The following is a 19883-nucleotide window of genomic DNA, read 5'->3' as shown; positions in this document are numbered from 1 at the left end:
TGGCCGCCCTAAATCTCGTCAGCGACAATAGGCGAGAGCGGTCCATGAGGGTCAATCCTTATATTATGTCTATGGTTCAACACGCCTGCATCTCTCCACCCCTGTCCCGGCCAGAAGACGTCCCACTGCCTGGCTCCGCCCCTTCACGCCCATCTTCCTCCATGTCCACCAGTCTCTGCAGGTACTTGATGTACCTGATGGCGGCGCGCAGCGTCTCCACCTTGCTGAGCCTCTTGTCGGCGCTGTGGCCCGGCAGGTGGTCCCGCAGCTTGGCGTAACCCTGGTTCACGCACTTGACGCGCTGCCGCTCCCGCTCGTTACGCTTCTGGATGAATGCCGGCTCGAACGGGCACTCATAGACGCTGAAGTGCCCGTGGTGGTGGAAGGGGGACAGGTAGGGCAGGATGCCGGCGGGACCCCTCAGGGGGCCCTTGTACAGGCTGAGGGCAGCGGGGTCCACAGCGGGGGGGTAGAACAGGAAGGGGACGGAGGCGGAAAGAGACTCGGAGTGCTGGGTTCTGCTCCGGTCTTCCCGGCCAGCAGGGGGCGACGCAGCGAAACGGTCGAAGAGCGACTGAGAGAAGGCGGAGCTCATTGTACAATCGAACAATCAGGAGCGAGGACACCTGACTGGATCAGAGAAGCTTCATGATGGTCACCTGTGAAAAGACAGAGGGATCAGTTACAGCATCTCCACCATGGGGCAGACATGAGCTCCGAGGATGAGGAGATTACCTTCACGAAGCAGGAAAGTACGACGATGCATTTTTGCCCACATGAGACCCATATCGAAAGCAATTAATTGTGTGGTAAATTAAAAGGAGCTCAATAATTTATCGTTTTTCTCTTTCTACTGAAAACTGGATGACTAAAGTCTTCAGTCTGGAGCTTTGGTGTGATGTTTTGTTTACAGATACTCAATAATTAATTATTTATTTTATTTATTTATTTTTTGTTTCTTCCAAAGTAAAGTATTTATTTACTTTGGATATTTAAAAGACGACGGAGGGGACCCTGGCGGTCTGATCCTCTGCTGCAGAAGCTGGCTCTTGGGACATGGAACGTCACCTCTCCGGGCACGTCCCACCCGGAGGAGGCCCCAGGGAAGTCCCAGGACACGCTGGAGGGACGATGTCTCTTAGCTGGCCTGGGAACGCCTTGGGGTTCCTGGAGGAGCTGGAAGAAGTGGCTGGGGAGAGGGAAGTCTGGGCCTCCCTTCTGAAGCTGCTGAATGTGTTATTGTGACAAGCCTAACTGTATCTGACATTTTCACTGCAGTGTTAACGGCCCAGTTCCGATCTTTTCCACTTCAAGATGTGCAACTAAATATTTCATAGCTTTCAAAGAGTCTGCTGTCTGAATGGTCATGTTGCATTTTATCCGACTTTTATGTCATTAACAAGAGACATGCGTTATAATTTGGTAAGTATGGACGCAAAGAATGGCTGGAAATAATAACGAACTGGTGATCTGGTGACCATGCTGTCTTTTATAACTCTCAACAACTTAAAAAAGAAGGCGGTGGCCGTCTTTACTGCAGTAAATTGAGCGCTGCTGGGAGATGGCTACATTCTTCTTCTGTTCATGCAGAAACCGTTCACACATAGGTCTGACGGCGATTGCATTTAATTAGTAGTAGGAATGACCATGCAGAAAAATTGGGATTTCAGCAAAAAGTAGGAAACCAGCAGCCGGCAAAGCTGGACCAGTACCAGTTGAACTTCCTCCACACAGACAGAGGAAAGTCAGTATTGGACAACTGCACCAAATAATTTCCTCTTCCTGCTCAGTTTCTATGACAACAATTAGTTACTGTCTGCATGCTGACTGGTTGCACCATCACAAACATCAACTCTACTGGTCTTTAACTAGACCATCAGGACGTACCAGGAGATGCGAGTGTCCAGTTGAGATGTTCAAATCTTAAAGTTTATCCAAGCTAAAGACTCGACGAGCATCTACAGAACTAAGATGCACTGATAAATCGTCCTGGGAGATCGGTAATCAGCCGATACTTAACCCTGAAGCCGATCTCATTCAGGTCTAAAAATCAGCCACTGTTACCAATACAGCAACTTTCTGGCTATATTTTGCAGCATTTCAGACAAAAAAAATTAGCATCAGCCAAAATTGGAATCATTAGGTCAGTCAGTCAGAAAACTGGAATTTCTATACAGAACCAGAACCAAAAACTGTTTCATCAGGAATCTGCTGGTTCCTCTCAGAACCTTTGAAACATTTTAAGCTCATCTCAACCCAAATCAGAAGTGTTTAGTTTAGAAAAGATGTCCTCAGAAATAAAATGTAAATCAGAACCAGATGATTGATTTGTCCTGTTAAATTGTCCTGCTAATTATAAATGGATCTGCCCAGAACCTCACAGAACCGCCTGGTGTCTCACCTTCAGATGGAGCTGCAGCAGATCCTCCTTCAGTTCCTCTGGGTCTCTGAGTTCAGGATGGAAAGATCCGACTTTACCTGCTGAAGCTCCGCCCTCACAGGTGCGTGTGTGTGTGTTTGCGTGCATTGGTGTGTGTGTGTGTGTGTGCGTGCATTGGTGTGTGTGTGTGTGTGTGTGTGAGTGAGAGAGAGAGAGAGACTGTCAGGTTGGAAACCAAACATCAGATTCTGCAGGTTTTTCTCTGACGAACATTCACTGCTCTGATCAGATGTTTCATGGTGAGAACCTCCACTTTGGTATTGACAAGTCCTCCCAGTGTGTCCCAGTACGTTCCAGTGTCTCTCAGTTCTCCCAGTGTGTCCCAGTATGTCCCATTGTCTCCCAGTCCTCCCAGTGTGTCCCAGTACGTTCCAGTGTCTCCCAGTCCTCCCAGTGTGTCCCAGTACGTTCCAGTGTCTCCCAGTCCTCCCAGTGTGTCCCAGTATGTCCCATTGTCTCCCAGTCCTCCCAGTGACTCCCAGCGTGTCCCAGTCCTCCCAGTGTCTCCCAGTTGGAGTGATGTTCACATCAAAGCAGCATGCTCCACAGAATGAGTGTTTGCAGTTTCCTCTCCCTAAATCCCGATATTCCAGATGAAAGGCGTCAGACACACACACCCTTCCTGTCATCACACGTCTGCTGGCACCGCACACGCTGATGACTGTTTACACACACACCTGCAACCTGACACTCACCTGCGCTGATCCCAGTCTGCAGGTGAGGACGGAAGCTCTCATTAAGGTGCTCAGAGTGCCGTCTGATCTGAGGTCAGTCGTTAGCGGCAGGAAGTCCAGCGTCTACCTCAGGCGACTTTACATGAACCAGTTCTGAATCTCTCAGTCTCAGATATGGCCAGATGAATGTATATGCAAGTTATTTTGCTGCTTAGGGCCCCCCCACACCACCAGGGGGCACGCAAGAGCAAATATATATTCATATATTAAACATAATATTGAAAAATACAAACTAAATGCTGTCACACATGGAAAAACATTTTTTTTAATTTGGCACATAAATCATATGCTGATCATTGCAGGCAAGTTACTTGAATCAGTCTGCGTATTGGTTTACAAGCTACTGCAGTCCAAAGTTTTAAATGTTAGCATATATAAATATAACAATATAAAAATAAAACACACAAGTGTGAAATTACAAATAATGTAAATTAATAAATTAAATAAATAATGGAAGTATGTGAATCTACACAGCTTAGGAATGATGACGATCTGGTGTTGACCTGTTGGCATGGGAACCCCCAAATGAAAATTTGTTCAGGGCCCCAGAAAGGCTTGGGCCAGCCGTGTGTGACCTCCTAAGAAACAAACTTCATCAGCTTCACTCTGAGTCAGTGTGTGTGTGTGTGTGTACTTGTATAGCTATGAGGACATTTTGCCTTGTCCTCACAATTTAAAAACAGAGTTTGTGGATTAGGGAAGGGTTTTTCAAAGTGTGGACCGCAACCCCGTGGAGGGGCAACAGGCAAAAAAAAGAAGAAAAAATGTAATCCAATAGATTTTTAACTCGTAAATCTAAAAATTTTCCTTGATATAATGTAATCCGATTTTTACAACGGAGTATTAGGGCTATGCTAAGAAAAAAAAAGTAAAATTACAAGAATATAGTCATAATATTATGACTAAATTATGACTTTAATGTAATGGCTTTATTCTTGTAATTTTACTTTATTTTAATATGGCCCCATTACCCCATTGTTTTTAATCCATTTTATGTAGATGTAGCATTTCAGGCAATAAAATATTTATTCCCAATTAAAAATGGAATTGAATTGTTAGCTTGTTAGCTATTGTTGAATTTAAATTTTTAATGTATTTCTAATATTGTATAAAAAGGCTTAAGAGGTTAAGTGAAAAATCTGCAGAATGTGGGAATTTTTTTTATCTGTTTACTTGGTTAATCAGAATAATCAATAGAATAACTGATTAATGAATTAATCATTAGTTGCATCGCTAAATATATCTAGCAAAAAATAAAAATATTTTCTCATGGTTTATATGTTTTATTCTGTGACTTGTTCCTGCTTTTGCCATGTTGCATCAAGTAACGGAAGGGAATGCGAGTCCCCACAAGTATAGAGAGACAGGCATGTGTGTGAACATGACAGCTGCAGCAGCTCCACATGTAGAGACATGAATGTGATCAGAGCATCCTTCAGACTGAACCTCCATTTCAAACAGCAGGTCTGCCCAAATCACCCAGAACCTCCAGATGTGAAATTATTTTTTTTAAATGTAATTTTTTTTATGTAAACCAACTCAGGAAGAATAGTTAATGAAGCATGCTGCTGTTGCCAACATGTTTCTGAAACATAAACCAGTGAACAAATTCCTGCATGTTCTCCAACATTAGCCCAGAAAAACTTTAATTAAAATAATTTATGCTTGGTTTATTGAGTAGGTAAAAAAACCCCCCAAAAAACATCCTTTTAGTTTTTAAAAAATTATATATTTTTGGCATGTGAATACTTTTGAGCTGATGATTTTGGCCCACATGACAAAAATATTGGACATCCCCTTGTCTAAAACAAACTATTAGAGAAAAGTAGAACTGAAAAAAAGTAGACCACGAACATGTCCTCACTTCCCACAGTGACCTCAATTTATGGGTGGATATGTTTATAGTGATCCTCTAAATGCACTAAGTACAAGAACACACACACACACACACACACACACACAGTTCTGTGAGGATCAGAAAGAAGAAGATGACCAGCTGCTGATTGTTAGAAATGATTTATTGTCAAACATCTAAATATCCAGAGACACTGAGACAGACATGGTCATGAGTTAACATCCAGATCTGGGAGGAAATGTCTTCACGCGCGCGCACACACACACACACACACACACACACACACACTCTCACTCATCATCTGCTTAGCAGGACCTGACACATTTAACTACCTTCAGCTCCTAATCACTATGACCTCCAGGATGGCCTCCAGGAGGATCAGTACCTGCTCTGATGGACCTCTGCTCCTGATTTCATCTTATTAGTTTCAAACAGAATTGAGTCCATTGGCGGTTCTGATCCAGTTTCTGATGGAACACATGAAGCTTCCAGCTGGGATTCTGAGACAAGTGGTTTGTGGACATCTGAGTGAGATGCAGAGACACACCGTCCCTTCATCTGATGGACAGACCTGTCCAGCTTCAGAGGGACAGACAGAGGAGGACAGCAAGGAAGAGGAGGACAGATGAAGGACGGATGGAGAGTCAGAGATGGAGGACTGATGAGTGGACCAGTGGATGGACTGGGGCAAGGGGACATATGGACAACTGTCCCTCAGCCCATGTATGGGTACTTCCACTCTGTGAGGGGAACATGAGTCTGCTTCACCACCCGGGGAGACGTCCACCTCAGGACGTAGTGAGGACCGCCGGGCTTATCGTTGGTACCTGGTGGAACAGGTAGACATCCGTCAGTGATCATCCAACCAACCGTCTGACTAACCAAACATCCAGCCATCCATCCGTCCATGTTGGATGAACCCTCCCCACCCACCTGAAGCTCTGGCTCCTCCAAACGGCTGCTGGGCCACAATGGATCCGGTAGATTTATCGTTGACATAATAATTCCCAGCAGCATTCCTCAGGACTCTGGCGGCCTCATCGATCACCTTCCTGCAGGACCAACAGGTCTGACTCAGTCTGGGTCAGAACCAGGACTGAACCCACCATGCACAACTGAACCCACCATGCTACCAAAAGCTAATCAGCTCCAGCTCTTTACTGGTCCGGTTGTAGGAACCCGGTGGACCAACTAAACCAGTTTGAAACCAGAACCTGGACTGAACTCAGGGTTCTGATCCGTTTGTAGAACTCTAAAGTTCTGATCCTAAGAGACCCACTGATTGTGCTCTCAGGTGAGAAACAGGAGAAGACCTCATGAACCAGAACCAGAACTGGACACAGACGGGTGGTCCAGAGCATGAGAACTCCTTAAACCTGCTGGTTTGTTCCAGGAAACTTAGGAGAACCAGAACCAGAACCAAAGGAGATCCACACAACTTTCAGCCTGTTTCCGTGGATGACGGACAACAACACGCATGTGCAGGAGAAACTATCTTACTGGTCGTGGGCGAACACAGATCCGGTCAGAGCGTATGGCGACGTGTTATCAACCAGCCGCAGAACCTCAGCGTAGTTCTTCTCTGGATAGACGTATATGGTCAGAACCGGCCCAAAGATCTCCTGGAAACACCACAAACACAAGGTCATGACCTCCAGCACGCCATTTGACCCATGTGTCATCAGATCTCTTTGAAGCTTCACAGGTAAGTCTCTGCACTCACCTAAATATTTTGTTAGCATGCCAGCCTGCTAATAAATACTTAGCTAGCAAACTAACTCATCTATATTTAGCTACTATGCTAAATATTTAGTTCTGAGCTAAAATTTGTTTGAATATTTAATCTGGAAATTAAATGTTTGACTTGGAATGAAATATTTAATTAAAATATTTTATTTGGGGTTAAATATTTAGTTAGCTAAATATTCTGACCTCATTCATGATTGGGTCCTGAGGGTCTTTGGTCACAATGATCGTCGGCTCCACAAAGTAGCCTTTGCTGTCGTCACATTTTCCTCCGGCGATGATGCTGAGGTTCGAGGAGGACTTGGCGTGGTCCAACCACCTCTTGATCCTAGCGAAGGACTGGAGGGGGCGGAGCCACAGGGACAGATTAGCCACAGAGCTAATGTGGAGTTTTAACGAGTTAACGAGGTTTACCTTATCGTCTATGACGGCAGAGAAGAAAGTGCTGAAGTCCTCGACAGGCTGAGGGTCAGAAACATCCAGTTAGTCCTCACTCTGGGTCTGACCACACACCCTGAACCTTGCAGGGGTCAGAGGTCACTCACGTCTCCCACTCGGATGTCCTTGTGGATGTCCAGCAACTGCTCTCTGATCTGCGGCCAGCTGCTGTCGGGAACGTACATCCTGGAGCAGGCTGAGCATTTCTGGCCGCCATACTCGAAGGCCGAGCGGATCGTCCCCAACACCACGCTCCGAACGTCCGCAGATGAGTGCACGAAGTGGAAGTTCTTCCCGCCGCATTCTGCCGACACAGAGTGGGTCAGAACCATTAATGAAGATTGTTATTAAACTAAAGTACCGTATTTTAAACATATTTTGTCCTAATTAACCACCAAACAATGACTTGTTCACAGAAGTAACGACATTGCAGACAGAAAACTAAAGCCATTTATAAATATATTTGCAAGCTGTCATGTAAACTAAAAACATGAAGTAATACAGCAGCTTAATGAAAGCCAGGTATAAAATAAATTAAAGTTTACCGTAATCTGCCATGAAATAAAACACATGAAACAAAACTTCCACAGGTAGGACGTATTTATAATAAATCTGCTGAGTAAGCAGTATGTGACATAGCATCGACATGCACATTACCACAAGGTAGGACGGATTTACGGGTAGCACAAATCTTCAGAACACCGGGACCTGAAGAATCGGTCACCACTCACCTCCGGCCAGGCGCGGAAACGTCCGGTATATGTCTATGTTCTGGGCCACCTGCTTCCACAGACGCTTGAAAGTCCTGCAAGTGGCAAAACAGATGTGGTTGCCATGGTAACACCAACGGAACCAGAGGCGGTTGGGTCGGGCGTCCTTACGGCACGCTGCCGGTGAAGTTGATCCCTGCCAGGTGCGGGGAGGAAGTGACGGCGTCGCCGAACACGGGGCCGTCAGCCGGCAGGAACTGGATGATGTTGGGGGGCAGGCCGCACTCACGCAGGACTCGGTAGACCGCATAGCTGGCCGAGACCGCTGTGTCACTGGGCTTCCACAGAACCACGTTACCCTGGGGCGCACAGGGTCAGAGGTCAGTTCTCTACAAGTCAGGGCACAAGTCCAACTCCAGTCTCAAGTTTTTAGAGTGCAAGTCCAAGTCAAATCTCGTCATTAGGGCACAAAGTCAAGTGTCAAGTCTTTGAGGTTCTGAGAAAGGTCGGATCTGCAGAACTCGGGTCGGACCTGCAGAACTCACCATGAGAGCAGGTGTTCCTGCCAGGTTTCCCCCGATGGCGGTGAAGTTAAACGGCGCCACTGCTGCTACGAAGCCCTGAAACACAGGCAGGTCCAGAACCGGTCAGAAAACCCAGAACCAAACGGACCCAGTAACCATGGTGATGGCTCCCTACCTCCAGCCCCCTGTACAGTGCAGTGTTGGTGCTCTCCTTGGTGCTGATTGGCTGCTGAGCCTCCAGCTCCACGGCGTGCTTGGCATTGAACCGGAAGAAGTCGATGAGTTCTGCAGCAGCGTCGATCTCCGCCTGGACCACTGTTTTACCCTGAACACCAGACAGAGGGAGGTCATGGGTCACCCAAACTCCAGGCGGTTCACCTGACCTCCAAGGGTCACCTACCTGTCCGATCATGGTCTTGGCCAGGATCTCAGCCCTCTTGGGCCCACTGATGACGTCGGCAGCCTTGAACAGGATCTGGGCCCGGTCTCGGACGGGTTTCAGGTCCCACTCCCTCCGGGCCGCCAGTGACGCCTGGATGGCCTTATCGATCAGCTCCTGGAGGAGATCCAAGATGGAGTGAGGCTGCGATTCCGCAACAGGTCGTGATGCTCAACTACGATTTATCGCTCACATCCGATCTTTTCTGCGTGTTCATTCATGCTACTTATTAAATCAGACTTTTGTGGTAACGGGTTTCTGACTCCAAAGCGACCCGCAGATGAAGAATGTCCCCTAGCAATGCTTTGTTTACGGCAGTAAAGATGGCCGCCGCAGCGCTCCGTTTACGGCAGTAAAGATGGCCGATACAGCGCTCCGTTTACGGCTGTAAAGATGGCCGCCGCAGCGCTCCGTTTACGGCAGTAAAGATGGCCGCCGCCATTGCTGAATGAATTTTAAAGCTGTTGGGATCTGACATCATGGTCACCACATGAAAGAGAATCAACCAAAATGTCGGCCGATGTTTAAGTCCAGATTTACCGCCTTCTTCTTCTTTTGCTGCAGAATGATGACGCATGTCTCACATCAAGGACATAAAAGTCAGATAAAATTCAACATGACCATTCAGACTGCAGAGACTTTTAAAAGTATCAGATTTACTTCCAAATATGGAGCAGATTGGATTATTTTTTGGGGGTGAAATGATCAGAATTGGGCCTTTCAGACTGCTGTGGAAAAGTCAGATATCGATTGAAGAAAGAAAAGAAAGAAAAGAAATCGGATATCAATCTCATTTTCCTGCTGTGTCAACGCTGCCTTAGATCGGGTCTAGGCAGAAAACCCAAAACCTAAATTTAGATTTTTGGCTCAGGCCATAAATCTAAACTCTAATTCAAATGTTTGCCTTGGTGGCGTCATGGAGAGCTTTGACTGGATTTAAAGAGACAGAACCGGAGTGTCACAACGGCATGTTTTACCTGGAAGTTATGCCGATAAACAATGATGGTTCCATATGATGGTAATGGAATAATAATGCAAGAAGATCAATAAACTTTACACTCTATTGAACATTAAACACTGGAACTGGAAGACATTTTAAATATTCCAAATAAATAAACAACACAACAAATAAAATTAATTATAAAGTCTTTGTAAATTGTCCGGGTGAACCGGTTCTGGTTCTGGGCAACATACCTTGTCAGCGTAGCAGAACTTTGCCACCTTGTGAGAGTGGTTGAAAGGCTGGAAACAGAAACGCAGAGAGGTCAGAGGTCAGGAGGAGCATCTCCAGAACATTAAGTGGTTCCGTGTCTGACTCACAGACAGCTGGTACCGGACGTCTTTGGTCCAAACCAGTTCATCTCCTACCACACAGGGAACCTCCTCCGTCCGCCCCTTTAGGCCGTCCAGCGCCTAAAGGGTTAAAACAAAGGGTTAAAACACCCAGTAGCAACCCAAACGGATCAGAACCGGGCCTGGAGAACCACCACACCTTCTGCAGCTCGGCCCGTTCTGGACTTCCCGCCTCGAAGCCCAGGATGGGTTCGTTCTTCACTTCCACAGCCAAACCCGGGAACGTTCGGAACCTGGAAGCAGAGAGCTGTTCGTGTCTCTGGTTCTAGACCAGAGACACGTAAACGGGTTGGGTCGTTGGTTCTTGATAGGTATTTTTCTCGAACCTCATAAAAGAACCACAGACAACGTGTCTGAATTTTATGGCCAAGCTTTTGCAAAAGGAGAAGATTCAGCAAACTGCTCCTCCGAGCCGTTCACAGAGCGTTCTGCCCTCTCTCTGCTAGAGCCTTTTATTTGGGAAAACAAAAGTCAGAAAAGATGAACAATAAAACAGATGGCAGCTCCATCTGACACTCGGGTCATCAGGAATCTGGAGGAACAATCAGTTTTCAGATTCTACACAGCAATCAAAAGGTTTTAGCACCGTACGTCATTACTGGTTGACATTAGACTGAATATGAATAAAATGATAACACAAAAAACCTCTAACAGTTCTGACCCGCTGGGTCGCAGCAGAACTAGAAACCCAGAAGACATGACTTCTTCTGACCCAGTAGATGTGAAGCTTAAACCTGGATCGGATCAGAACCAACCGGATTGGACCAGATCTCTGCAGAATTCTTAATAAATAAACGGACTCGGCTCCTCTTCGGTCCCATTTCTGGTTCTGGACCCCTTCTTAAATGTTCTCCGGTTCTGATACAGGAACAGGACCAGAACAGAACCGGGCCTTATTCCAAATATCAGCTTAAACTGATCATCATATGGCTGCAGGTCCCACCTGGTTCTGTCTGGAACACATTCAGAACCAGAACCACAGGTCCAGTTGAGTATACAACTCGGTTCTACAGAACTTTAAATATTTCATGCGGTTCTACTCTGGGCCAGTTTGTTTCTATTAGACGTTTCAGAACCAGAACTTTGTTTTCAGACACCAGATTTGGGTCAGAACCTTCAGATTTTTAAATTAGAACCGGTTCTGGTTCTGTTCCAGCATCCTGTCCAGAACCCAGAGAGCCAAGCCTTTGATTAATTTTAGCTTCTTGTAATAAAACCTGGACTGGACTCGGTTCTGTCCTACAGGTTCTGCTCTGACTAAACCAGGTCACGTTTTTCGAACTCACCCTGTTGTTCCACTCATTTTCCTTATCGGTACTTTGGACCGGGTCGGATCGGGTCAGAGCGGCTCAGCTGGACGGCTTCCTGCGCTAGGCTGCAATTAACAGCAGCAACCTGAACCCTGACTCGACAAAGAGGAGGGATCAGAACCAGAACCAGGTGGGTTTTTCCCACCAGAACTGGGCGGCCTTCACCCTGCGCCGCTGCTGCAGCTGGAACAACAAACAGCGGCCCTGAGGCCCTGGGGGGCCTGATAGCTTCAGACTCTGACCATCTGCAGCTTTCCTCTGCGTGGAGGTAATCGATTTTCCAGATCAATAATTCTAGAAGCAGTTCTGGTGTTTCAGTAGACCAGAACCTGCAGAACCAGTCTGAGTCGGAGTCTGAAATACTTATTTGATGATGTTTGGAAAAAAAATCTCCATCTGTTAAACTCCAGCTGGTTTTAATCATTAGACATGTTGACAGTTCAAAGGTCAAGCCTCTTCTAGTGCTGAGTCTAGTTGACATTAGTTACACATTCAGTACTCAAATATATGAACAGAAAACAGAATTAGCCAAAAATTCCCCCCAAATAGTCACCAGGGGGCAGCAGAGGAGAGCTCAGCTGTGACGGTTTTGAGGAAAACTACAGTCCCGATACTACAAAGATGGCCGAAACATGAGCAGCTGACCGAGCAGCAGGCTTCTTTTGGGTTTTTCATTATAGCTTAGTTTTATTTCATTGTCACAGTTTGTTTGTCTAAATCAGTTTTTATTAGTTATTAGTTAAATGTTTAGTCTGCTTAAGCGGAGGGCCTCCTGGAGGCCATAGTTTGCCGACAACTGCTTGTGGGTGCAAAAAGAAAAAAAAATCTTTCACATTAGTTTGAAAGGCTAAAAAAATAGTCAAACACGAAAACAAAGGATATTACGAATATAATTTCAGTGTGTTCTACTTAATGTTAATTTCATTTCATTGTTTATTTCTGTTTATATTTTTATTTTTAACGAGGCTGCTATTTCTATTGTGACCACTAGATGGCAGGAACAGTTACAAACTACCAATTTAATTCCTGCTGTTTGTTGACCTGCGCTGAGTTTCTACTCTCCAGAGATTAAAGAAGTAAATCGGATGTTTTTATGGTATTTTCAAGTTATTTCCAGGAAACAATCAACAACACGTGTTTCCTGCTGAGTGTCTGCGCAGTTGCAGTGGAGCAGCTGTCCTGCAGAGGAGATCAGAACCAACCTGGACCTTCTTCCTCAGGCTGCAGGAGATCAGGTGTCATTAGGTAACACACCTGAAGCTCAACAGCACCGCGTGATCAGGCGCCTGTTGTCCCCACAAAGTTACTGAAAGTGTCAGTGGGTCAGATGATCATCTGAACACCTTCTGGAAGTCGTCGGAGTCTCGTGTCCGCTCATGTGAAGTTCAGCGCCGGGACTTACCCCCTCCAGGACCGGCCCAGGAGCACCCGGACACGGAGCATCTTCCGTCTAGACCCAGCGGCGCTCAGAGAGAAGAGAAGCGGCTGAATGGTCCCGTCCAAGCCCCGAAAACTTGATCAGTAACCGATCCTGAATGATCAGGTAGATAACAGGAGGGTAACTGGAGGCAGCTACCTGCTGCCAGGGGGGCAGGCTGTGACCAGGTCTTCCAGTCCGCCTCAGAATCAGCCCCACTCATCCAGGAATTCTAAACTACTGTAAACGGGTGTTTTTACATAAATATCCCTCAACGTGAGGAAGTGTTTCACCTTAAAACTATTTAAAAAATAATTCTGGTCAATTTCTAATATACCTCAGATAAGTGGAACCTTCCAGAGGCGGGTATCTTTCTGACCAATCACAGAGCAGCACTATTTTATTAGCCAATCAAAGGCCATTACTGAAACACAAAGCTGCGTAACTTTTGTCAGAGTGGTTCTGTTCCATTCACACACCGGCGAAGCTGCTGGCGCACCGGAAAGGCGGAGTTTGGACCCAAACACAAAGGACTGTTTATTAAAAAGAAGCATTGCAATATGTCACTGAATATGTTGAATCTAATCAGACTGTGTGTTAACCTCCAGAGGATCTATGGAAGTTAATATTTAATTTCCTAACAATCATAAAGGAGTGATCTGCCTTGAAAAATCGAAATATTACAATATTAATATTAAACGTAACAAAGATGAGTAAGTAGTGATATAAAGATGAACGCTGATTACACCAGCAGGTGATCTCTGGTGGGATTCATTTTTCATTCATCAACTGTTACTTGTCTGTTAAACTTACTCTCGTCATCTCGTCTCCACAGATCCTCTTCCTCTGTCCATCTCAAAGTTCCCCCTGCTCGTCTTGTCACTATGGGAAGCAGAGCATTTAGCCGCAACGCTCCCAAACTCTGGAACTCACTCCCACCTGATCTCCGTAACATCGAGTCTGCAATATTTTAAGTCCAAACTAAAAACCCATTTGTTTGAACTCGCATACAGCTTCTCATTCCTCCCTCTCTCGGCTTCACTTCGAACCGGCCCACACACCGGCTGACTGGTAAGAAGTAGATCCAGTGAATTTAGGTTTCCTTGAACATAAAGGTAATATTTTGAAAGACAATTTACGAAATGAATGAATGAACATCAATTTAAGCTATTCAACTTCCAGCAACCACAGGAAATTATTTAACTTAGAAAAATCTTCATAAAACACTTTAATGTGAATCAGAGGAACTTACATAATTAAGTCCAACCTCAACATGTTCACCTTTAATCCTCCTCTGATGGACCCCCCTTCCATGCTATAATTAGCTTGTATATTCTGGGATGTACTCCAGTACAGGGGGTTTGATGTCGATGCGTGAGAGTACCCGCATCAACAGTGTTTTTTCTTTCAGCCTGCAGTGTCATAAAGTGACCAGGAGAGGGAGACAGATATCAGTGTGCCCATAGTGTGCCTCCTTTGAGTTTATTTTCCGCTGGATAAACATCCTCTAAGGCCTTCATTCTTACTTGAATAATGTCTTGGATGGTTACTTTTGATTTTATTCTAATAAAAATATGTTAACGTAATAACTAAAATTAAAAACTGAGAAGCCCTGTCGTCTTCCTGTTCTCACGTTGTTTCCAGGAACGGGATTTGTATTCTCTATTTTGGACCTAGCAGCACTCCGTACACAGACAGGGGTCAACAAACTGGGGATTGTTGTGAAAATCAGCGGCTCGCCGATCTTTCATCAGCCGGTGTGAAGCTCACACCAGCGGGCCGCCGCTGGAAGGGAGTCCCGGTCAAGCGGTGAGACGCTGGGGGTAAGGTTAGCAATAGCTAGTTAGCTTTAGCTGTTAGCTTGCTTCTAGCTTCGATGACTGACAGGGAACCGAACCGAACCGAGCCAAGGGAGGCACTAACACCTGCTGTCATCCCTCGCAGAACCAGAACCGAACCGGACAGCTGATATTAGACTAAGCTCTGCGGTGAGCTAACAGAGCTAACAGCAGTTTATAGGGCTGCAGCTAAAGCTAACAGCAGCGTTAGAGATCTTGGAGGATCCAGGAGATTTTGAAGAATAAATGTTGACTAGTAACTTAATTAATGGATAATAAATGTTGGTTACTAACCTGATTAATGTGACATTTAGCTTCTTTCTGCAAAACTGTTCAACATCAAACAGTAACAGAAAATATTCTACTGAAAGTGAGACCGAAGGAAATGTTCCGAGTTATGCCCTTAATATTTAGTTAATGGTAAAATAATAATTAAAATACTATTTGATTGGTGTAAATTTGCTAAGATCCGGGTTATTCAACCCTTGTGGGTTCTGTCAGCAACGGACCTCATTAATGCAGTGGCTCCACTGTATAATGCTAAGCTGAATATTCTTAGGGTAAAAAAATTGAAGTATTTGTTTTTCAATTTTCTTCAATTTGCCTAAATCCTCATGTTTTGTTTGGTGCACGAGTACTTGGTGCAGTACTCCAATTGGTTGTTATTTATCCAAACAAAGTGCAATGTTTGCAAAGAATCTCCTGATTGGATGAAAAAGAGCCGTCTGTGATTGGCTGGTGGTGTAGCTCATTTAGCCACATTAGCAGACAGATACAGAGCCAAGCACATACAAAATGTTATTTTTTTTTGTTCACACTGAAGAAAATAACCATTCTAGCTAGCACTCTGCTAACTGCCTCATCTAGTCCACCGAGGTTCTGGCAAGGTGAGTTCAGCAGGTGAATATTGTCTTTGCTACCGTTTGGATTTCAGGAAAGAATTTTATTCACTTTTTTAATCCTTTATCCATGTTTAGTCAGTTTATTTGGTGAAGCTGTTGGTGTGTAGACAGGAAATCGTTAGATCCATTGACCAAAAAAATGACCTCAGACTCATGAGATGTCGCAATTGCTCTTTCAATCGTTTAACCAAATATACTCTTCAATTCGTCTTTAATATCTCTACTACTGGTGTATAAAACCTTATTTAAAATAAAGAAAATCATCTTAGGATGGTGGGAGAAGTAAGCCTGGCAGCTGCCAGGCTTATGATGCGGTGGGGGAAATCCTGAAACCCTGTTCTGTCAGCAGCGTGCGGCGGTGAATCAGGATGAGCACAAAGGGAGGAGTCACAGCTCTGCCACGCAGGAACTACAGACTGGCCTCAGACATGGACAAACCCAGATCCACAGGTAGGACACCTGAGGTCAGCCACAGGTCACAGGAAGTACTTCCTGTCAGGGATCCCATGAGCTCTGGATGCAACATGCCTGACAACCGGCTATAAATGATTATATATGGATTCAGATCCTCCATGGCTGGCCTTGCATTTGGGGACAATTAATGAAACGTTAAAAGTTTTAACAATATATTTGTGATATACTGGTAATGTATTGGGGATATGTTGGGAGATATATTGGTGTTACATGGGTAATGATGAAATTTTGGTAATGTTTTGGCTATATATTGCCAAAATATTGTTGATATATTTCTAATTTATTGACAATATTAGATATTGGTTGTAAATTGGTAATATATTTATATATTGGTGATGTATTGATGGCATAATAATGATATATAGGTGGTATATTGGTGATGTGTTGGCAATTATTGGCCACATATTGGTAATATATTGATATATTAGTTTTCTATTTATATAATTCAAAAATACTTTAGCAAGTAATTTATTTACTAATGACAATATATTAGTGACATACTGGTGGTGTATTTTAAATATATTGGTGATGTATTGGTGATATATTGGTGATGTATAGAAGATACAGTACAGACCAAAAGTTTGGACACCTTTTCATTCAAAGAGTTTTCTTCATTTTCATGACTATGAAAATTGTAGGTTCACACTGAAGGCATCAAAACTATGAATTAACACATGTGGAATTATATACTTAACAAAAATGTGTGAAACAACTGAAAATACGCCTTATATTCTAGGTTCTTCAAAGGAGCCAGTGTTTCTCCACCCTGGTCCTCAGCCCCCCTGCTCTGCATGTTTTAGATGTGCCTCTGTTCCAGAACAGCTGATTCAAATGAATGCATGACCATCAGGAGCTGCAGATCCTGTTAATCACCCAGAGATACGATTCAGGTGTAGCAGAAGGGAAACACCTAAACCATGCAGGACAGGGGGCCTGAAGACCAGGGTGGAGGAACACTGGTCTAACTCTAAGCAGGAAGACAATTAGACTGATTGTTGGTTTCCTGTCGGCTCCCACCTCACTTCCTGCTCATGGTGCATCCTCAGCCTCTCCAAACTGAATAATTCCTGGAGCAGAGGAAGCAGTAGGTTCCTGCAGGGTTCTGTTGGGTGGTTCTGGCCAGTCCCAGTCATACAGTCCCCATGTGGAGCCGGTTTAGACCCAGATGAAGGTTCTGGTCCTCAGCAGAACCTGGTCTTCTTCATCCCACAGGTATTGTGAACGAGAAGCTGCTGAGTGACTACCTGCACCACGTGTTTCCCTCCACCAAGCCGGGACCAACCGTCGCCTCGCTCAGGTACCAGACCCACTGCCAGTCCCGGTTCTACAGCCCAGACTGGCCCGGTTCTGACTCTGACACACTAACTGCATCTCAGTCAGTGGAAGGCCATATCAGGCCGTGTGTGTGTGTGGGTGTGTGTGTCCTGGAAGCCACCAGCTTCATGTTTCAGGCCCGGTTCTAATGATAGACCGGTTCTGTCAGCTGTTTTGACACAAACTTTTCTTCTTTTGATGTTTCCATTTTTTAGACTTAATCCCTTCTGACTTTATTTATCCATCTTTTTCTATTTTACACATATTTCTCATGTTTATTTCACCTTTTGATGTTTGAATTAAATGAATAAATAGTGCTAATAATAATAATAATATCCCAGTTAAACTCCTGGTGTCTTTATGGAAGAAAGTCTTAAGATTTCATTTTTTAGACATGAAGATGGAAGCAAAACTTTGACATGTCCATCATATTTGAAGAGAAATAATAATAATAATAATAATAATGATAATAAAACTGAATAAAGTTTGGACTGGACTTAATAAAATCCCAAAAGAACCGGGCTTCTGCGCTGATCCTGACCCTGAATTTTCCACCTTTAACATTATTGTTCCATAAAGACAGTATTGACTGAATGATTGATGAAGAATCCGATCAGTGTGTGATGTCCAGAACACAGCCTGAAGGTTTCCTAGGTAACCGGAGCTCCAGCTGGTTCTGGTTCTGGTTCTGGTTCCGGCTCCTCTGAGGATTCAAACCTTCAGCCTTTCTGTGTCGGTCTGCAGGAAGCCTCTTGGTTTCCAGGACCTGAGCTCACACCTGGAGAAGCTTCTGTCTGAAGGAGAAACACCTGAAGAGCTCAGAGGTAAAGTCCTGCTGCAGCGCCTTACACTGTAAAAACACAAAACCTGACCAGGTATGTTTTCTCTAGTTTTGTCATGTTTCAAGTCGGCTTTAGCTTCTGTCCGATGTCGTACAGAAACTTTGAATCTTCCATTTTACTTTTACTACTTTTCTACAATCATTACATCCATTTAGCATAAATGCTGCTTCAAACCTTCTCATTTCAGTTGGCAGTGAATTCTGTGGTGGAAAATGTTATCAGTAATATATTATGACTTTATTAATCTGATGTTCAGTAAACTACCAGATAAAAAAATTACACCACAATTCCCTCTTTTGATACTAAAATACGTAACATTTTTATATGAACTCCAAGTTTTATTTAACCTCAATAGTTTAGATTTTTTACAGCAGCGTTCTCTGCAGCCGGGCTGCTGGACGCTATGCTAGCTCGCTATGCTAGCTCTCTACGCTAGCTCGCTATGCTAGCTCTCTACGCTAGCTTGAGGAGCAAAGCAGCTTGATCAATTTGACTGGCAGCCAGAAAGATGCTAAATTTCCCTCTGAGGAAAATAAAGGCTACTTGTATCTTCTGTCTCCGTCTTCAGGAATTTATTTTAACTTGTATTTTATAATAGTGATTGAAACACAGATGATATTTATATTAAAACAATTACATTTATTGGATTCCATTTTTTTTTCTTAATTGTTCCTCCAACTTTCTGAGGCCCCCTAGCGCCCCCTGGCGGCTCCCTCTCTGAGGAACGCTGTATTCAGATATTTGCAGTAGAAACTAAACAAGTCGTTGGTCAGGTTTAGTTTTTGCAGTGCAGACCTGCAGCCTGATCATGTCCCTGTCCCCAGATCCGTCTGCAGAGGGCCGTCTGGGTCCTCAACCTGTGGTTCTGGACCACACCAGCGGCTTTGAGGGCCTCTTGTTCGTGGACGACGACCTGCTGGGGGTGAGCCGGGTCTATCTGGGTCAGAACTTCCAGACTGTAGCAGAACGTCTCACATGGTGTTTGCTTCCTGCAGGTAATTGGCCACAGCAACTTCAGTTCCATCAGAGCCACCACCTGCGTTTTTAAAGGTAAAACACACCGGTTCTGCTGGGTTCTGACCGGACCGGGCCCAACAGAACATCTGAACGGTGGGTTCTGTTCCCGCAGGGAAATGGGCCTACGAGGTTCTGATCTCCTCTCAGGGTCTGATGCAGATCGGCTGGTGCACTCTGAGCTGTCGCTTCAACCAGGAGGTGAGGAAGAGGAAGAGTCGGCGGGCCGGGTCGGCGGGCCGGGTCGGTTCTGACACAGTTCTCTGTTCTCAGGAAGGGGTCGGGGACACGCCGGACTCGTACGCCTATGATGGAAACCGGGTCAGAAAGTGGAACGTAACAACCACCAACTACGGAAAGGTGACACAGGAAACGGGTCGGAGCGGGTCAGAACCTGAGGGTCTGGGTCAGAACCTCAGGTCAGAACCTCGGGGTTTGGGTCAGAACCTCAGGTCAGAACCTGAGGGTCTGGGTCAGAACCTCAGGTCAGAACCTCGGGGTCTCTTGTTTCCAGAGGTACCACTGTTTTCCCA

The 19883-nt window shown here is 45.0% G+C and overlaps 3 protein-coding genes across 10 annotated transcripts in view; 1 reads left to right on the top strand and 2 right to left on the bottom strand.

The window, feature by feature from the left end:
* Window positions 1-76: 76 nt before the first annotated feature.
* Window positions 77-758, bottom strand: LOC103129730 (achaete-scute homolog 5). Its single transcript, XM_007540909.2, has one exon. The coding sequence runs from the start codon at window positions 593-595 to the stop codon at window positions 77-79; it is 519 nt and encodes a 172-aa protein (XP_007540971.1). The 5' UTR covers window positions 596-758.
* A 4416-nt stretch (window positions 759-5174) lies between these two features.
* aldh4a1 (aldehyde dehydrogenase 4 family, member A1) lies at window positions 5175-14363 on the bottom strand. Of its 3 annotated transcripts, none has more exons than XM_016665343.1 (15): window positions 14219-14363; window positions 10379-10472; window positions 10207-10299; window positions 10081-10128; window positions 8848-9003; window positions 8623-8772; window positions 8469-8543; window positions 8095-8282; window positions 7945-8018; window positions 7321-7517; window positions 7190-7237; window positions 6962-7114; window positions 6530-6651; window positions 5963-6081; window positions 5175-5856 (listed from the first exon to the last, which is right to left on the bottom strand). In XM_016665343.1, exons 1-15 carry the CDS (start codon window positions 14278-14280, stop codon window positions 5744-5746), a joined length of 1692 nt encoding a protein of 563 aa, XP_016520829.1. In that variant the 5' UTR covers window positions 14281-14363; the 3' UTR covers window positions 5175-5743. The 3 variants fall into 3 exon arrangements, with proteins under 3 accessions (XP_016520829.1, XP_007540963.1, XP_007540964.1); XM_007540901.2 differs by lacking the exon at window positions 14219-14363 and adding an exon at window positions 12952-13196; XM_007540902.2 differs by lacking the exon at window positions 14219-14363 and adding an exon at window positions 11526-11699.
* A 68-nt stretch (window positions 14364-14431) lies between these two features.
* The window catches only part of rnf123 (ring finger protein 123), a 46804-nt gene continuing 41352 nt past the window's right edge, over window positions 14432-19883 (top strand). For 2 of the 6 annotated variants that reach the window (XM_007540903.2, XM_016665338.1), the window contains exons 1-8: window positions 14433-14789; window positions 16056-16156; window positions 17393-17477; window positions 18239-18318; window positions 19161-19258; window positions 19332-19386; window positions 19466-19551; window positions 19624-19710. In XM_007540903.2, the coding sequence (XP_007540965.1) occupies window positions 16075-16156; window positions 17393-17477; window positions 18239-18318; window positions 19161-19258; window positions 19332-19386; window positions 19466-19551; window positions 19624-19710 (573 nt within the window). In that variant the 5' untranslated portion in view covers window positions 14433-14789; window positions 16056-16074. Of the gene's footprint in view, window positions 14795-14910; window positions 14955-16052; window positions 16157-17392; window positions 17478-18238; window positions 18319-19160; window positions 19259-19331; window positions 19387-19465; window positions 19552-19623; window positions 19711-19883 lie in introns of those variants that run through there. The other 4 variants (XM_016665340.1, XM_016665342.1, XM_016665339.1 and 1 more) reach the window with 4 other exon arrangements.

The sequence above is a fragment of the Poecilia formosa genome, unplaced genomic scaffold (assembly GCF_000485575.1).
Source record: "Poecilia formosa unplaced genomic scaffold, Poecilia_formosa-5.1.2 Scaffold572, whole genome shotgun sequence".
NCBI classification, from domain to species: domain Eukaryota; kingdom Metazoa; phylum Chordata; class Actinopteri; order Cyprinodontiformes; family Poeciliidae; genus Poecilia; species Poecilia formosa.
The sequence above is the reverse complement of the archived record's forward strand: the minus strand, read 5'-3'. Positions and strand labels throughout refer to the sequence as shown.

What these genes read in the sequence shown, in the direction of transcription:
- LOC103129730 (XM_007540909.2), bottom strand. Translation starts at nt 595, where the DNA reads ATGAGCTCCGCCTTCTCTCAGTCGCTCTTCGACCGTTTCGCTGCGTCG.
- aldh4a1 (XM_016665343.1), bottom strand. Translation starts at nt 14,280, where the DNA reads ATGGAAGGGGGGTCCATCAGAGGAGGATTAAAGGTGAACATGTTGAGG. An exon ending in CACTGTACAGGGGGCTGGAG is followed by an intron (nt 8,544 to 8,622) that starts GTAGGGAGCCAT and finishes CCTGTGTTTCAG; the next exon opens with GGCTTCGTAGCAGCAGTGGC. An exon ending in AGGACCCAATCATGAATGAG is followed by an intron (nt 6,652 to 6,961) that starts GTCAGAATATTT and finishes TGGTGTTTCCAG; the next exon opens with GAGATCTTTGGGCCGGTTCT.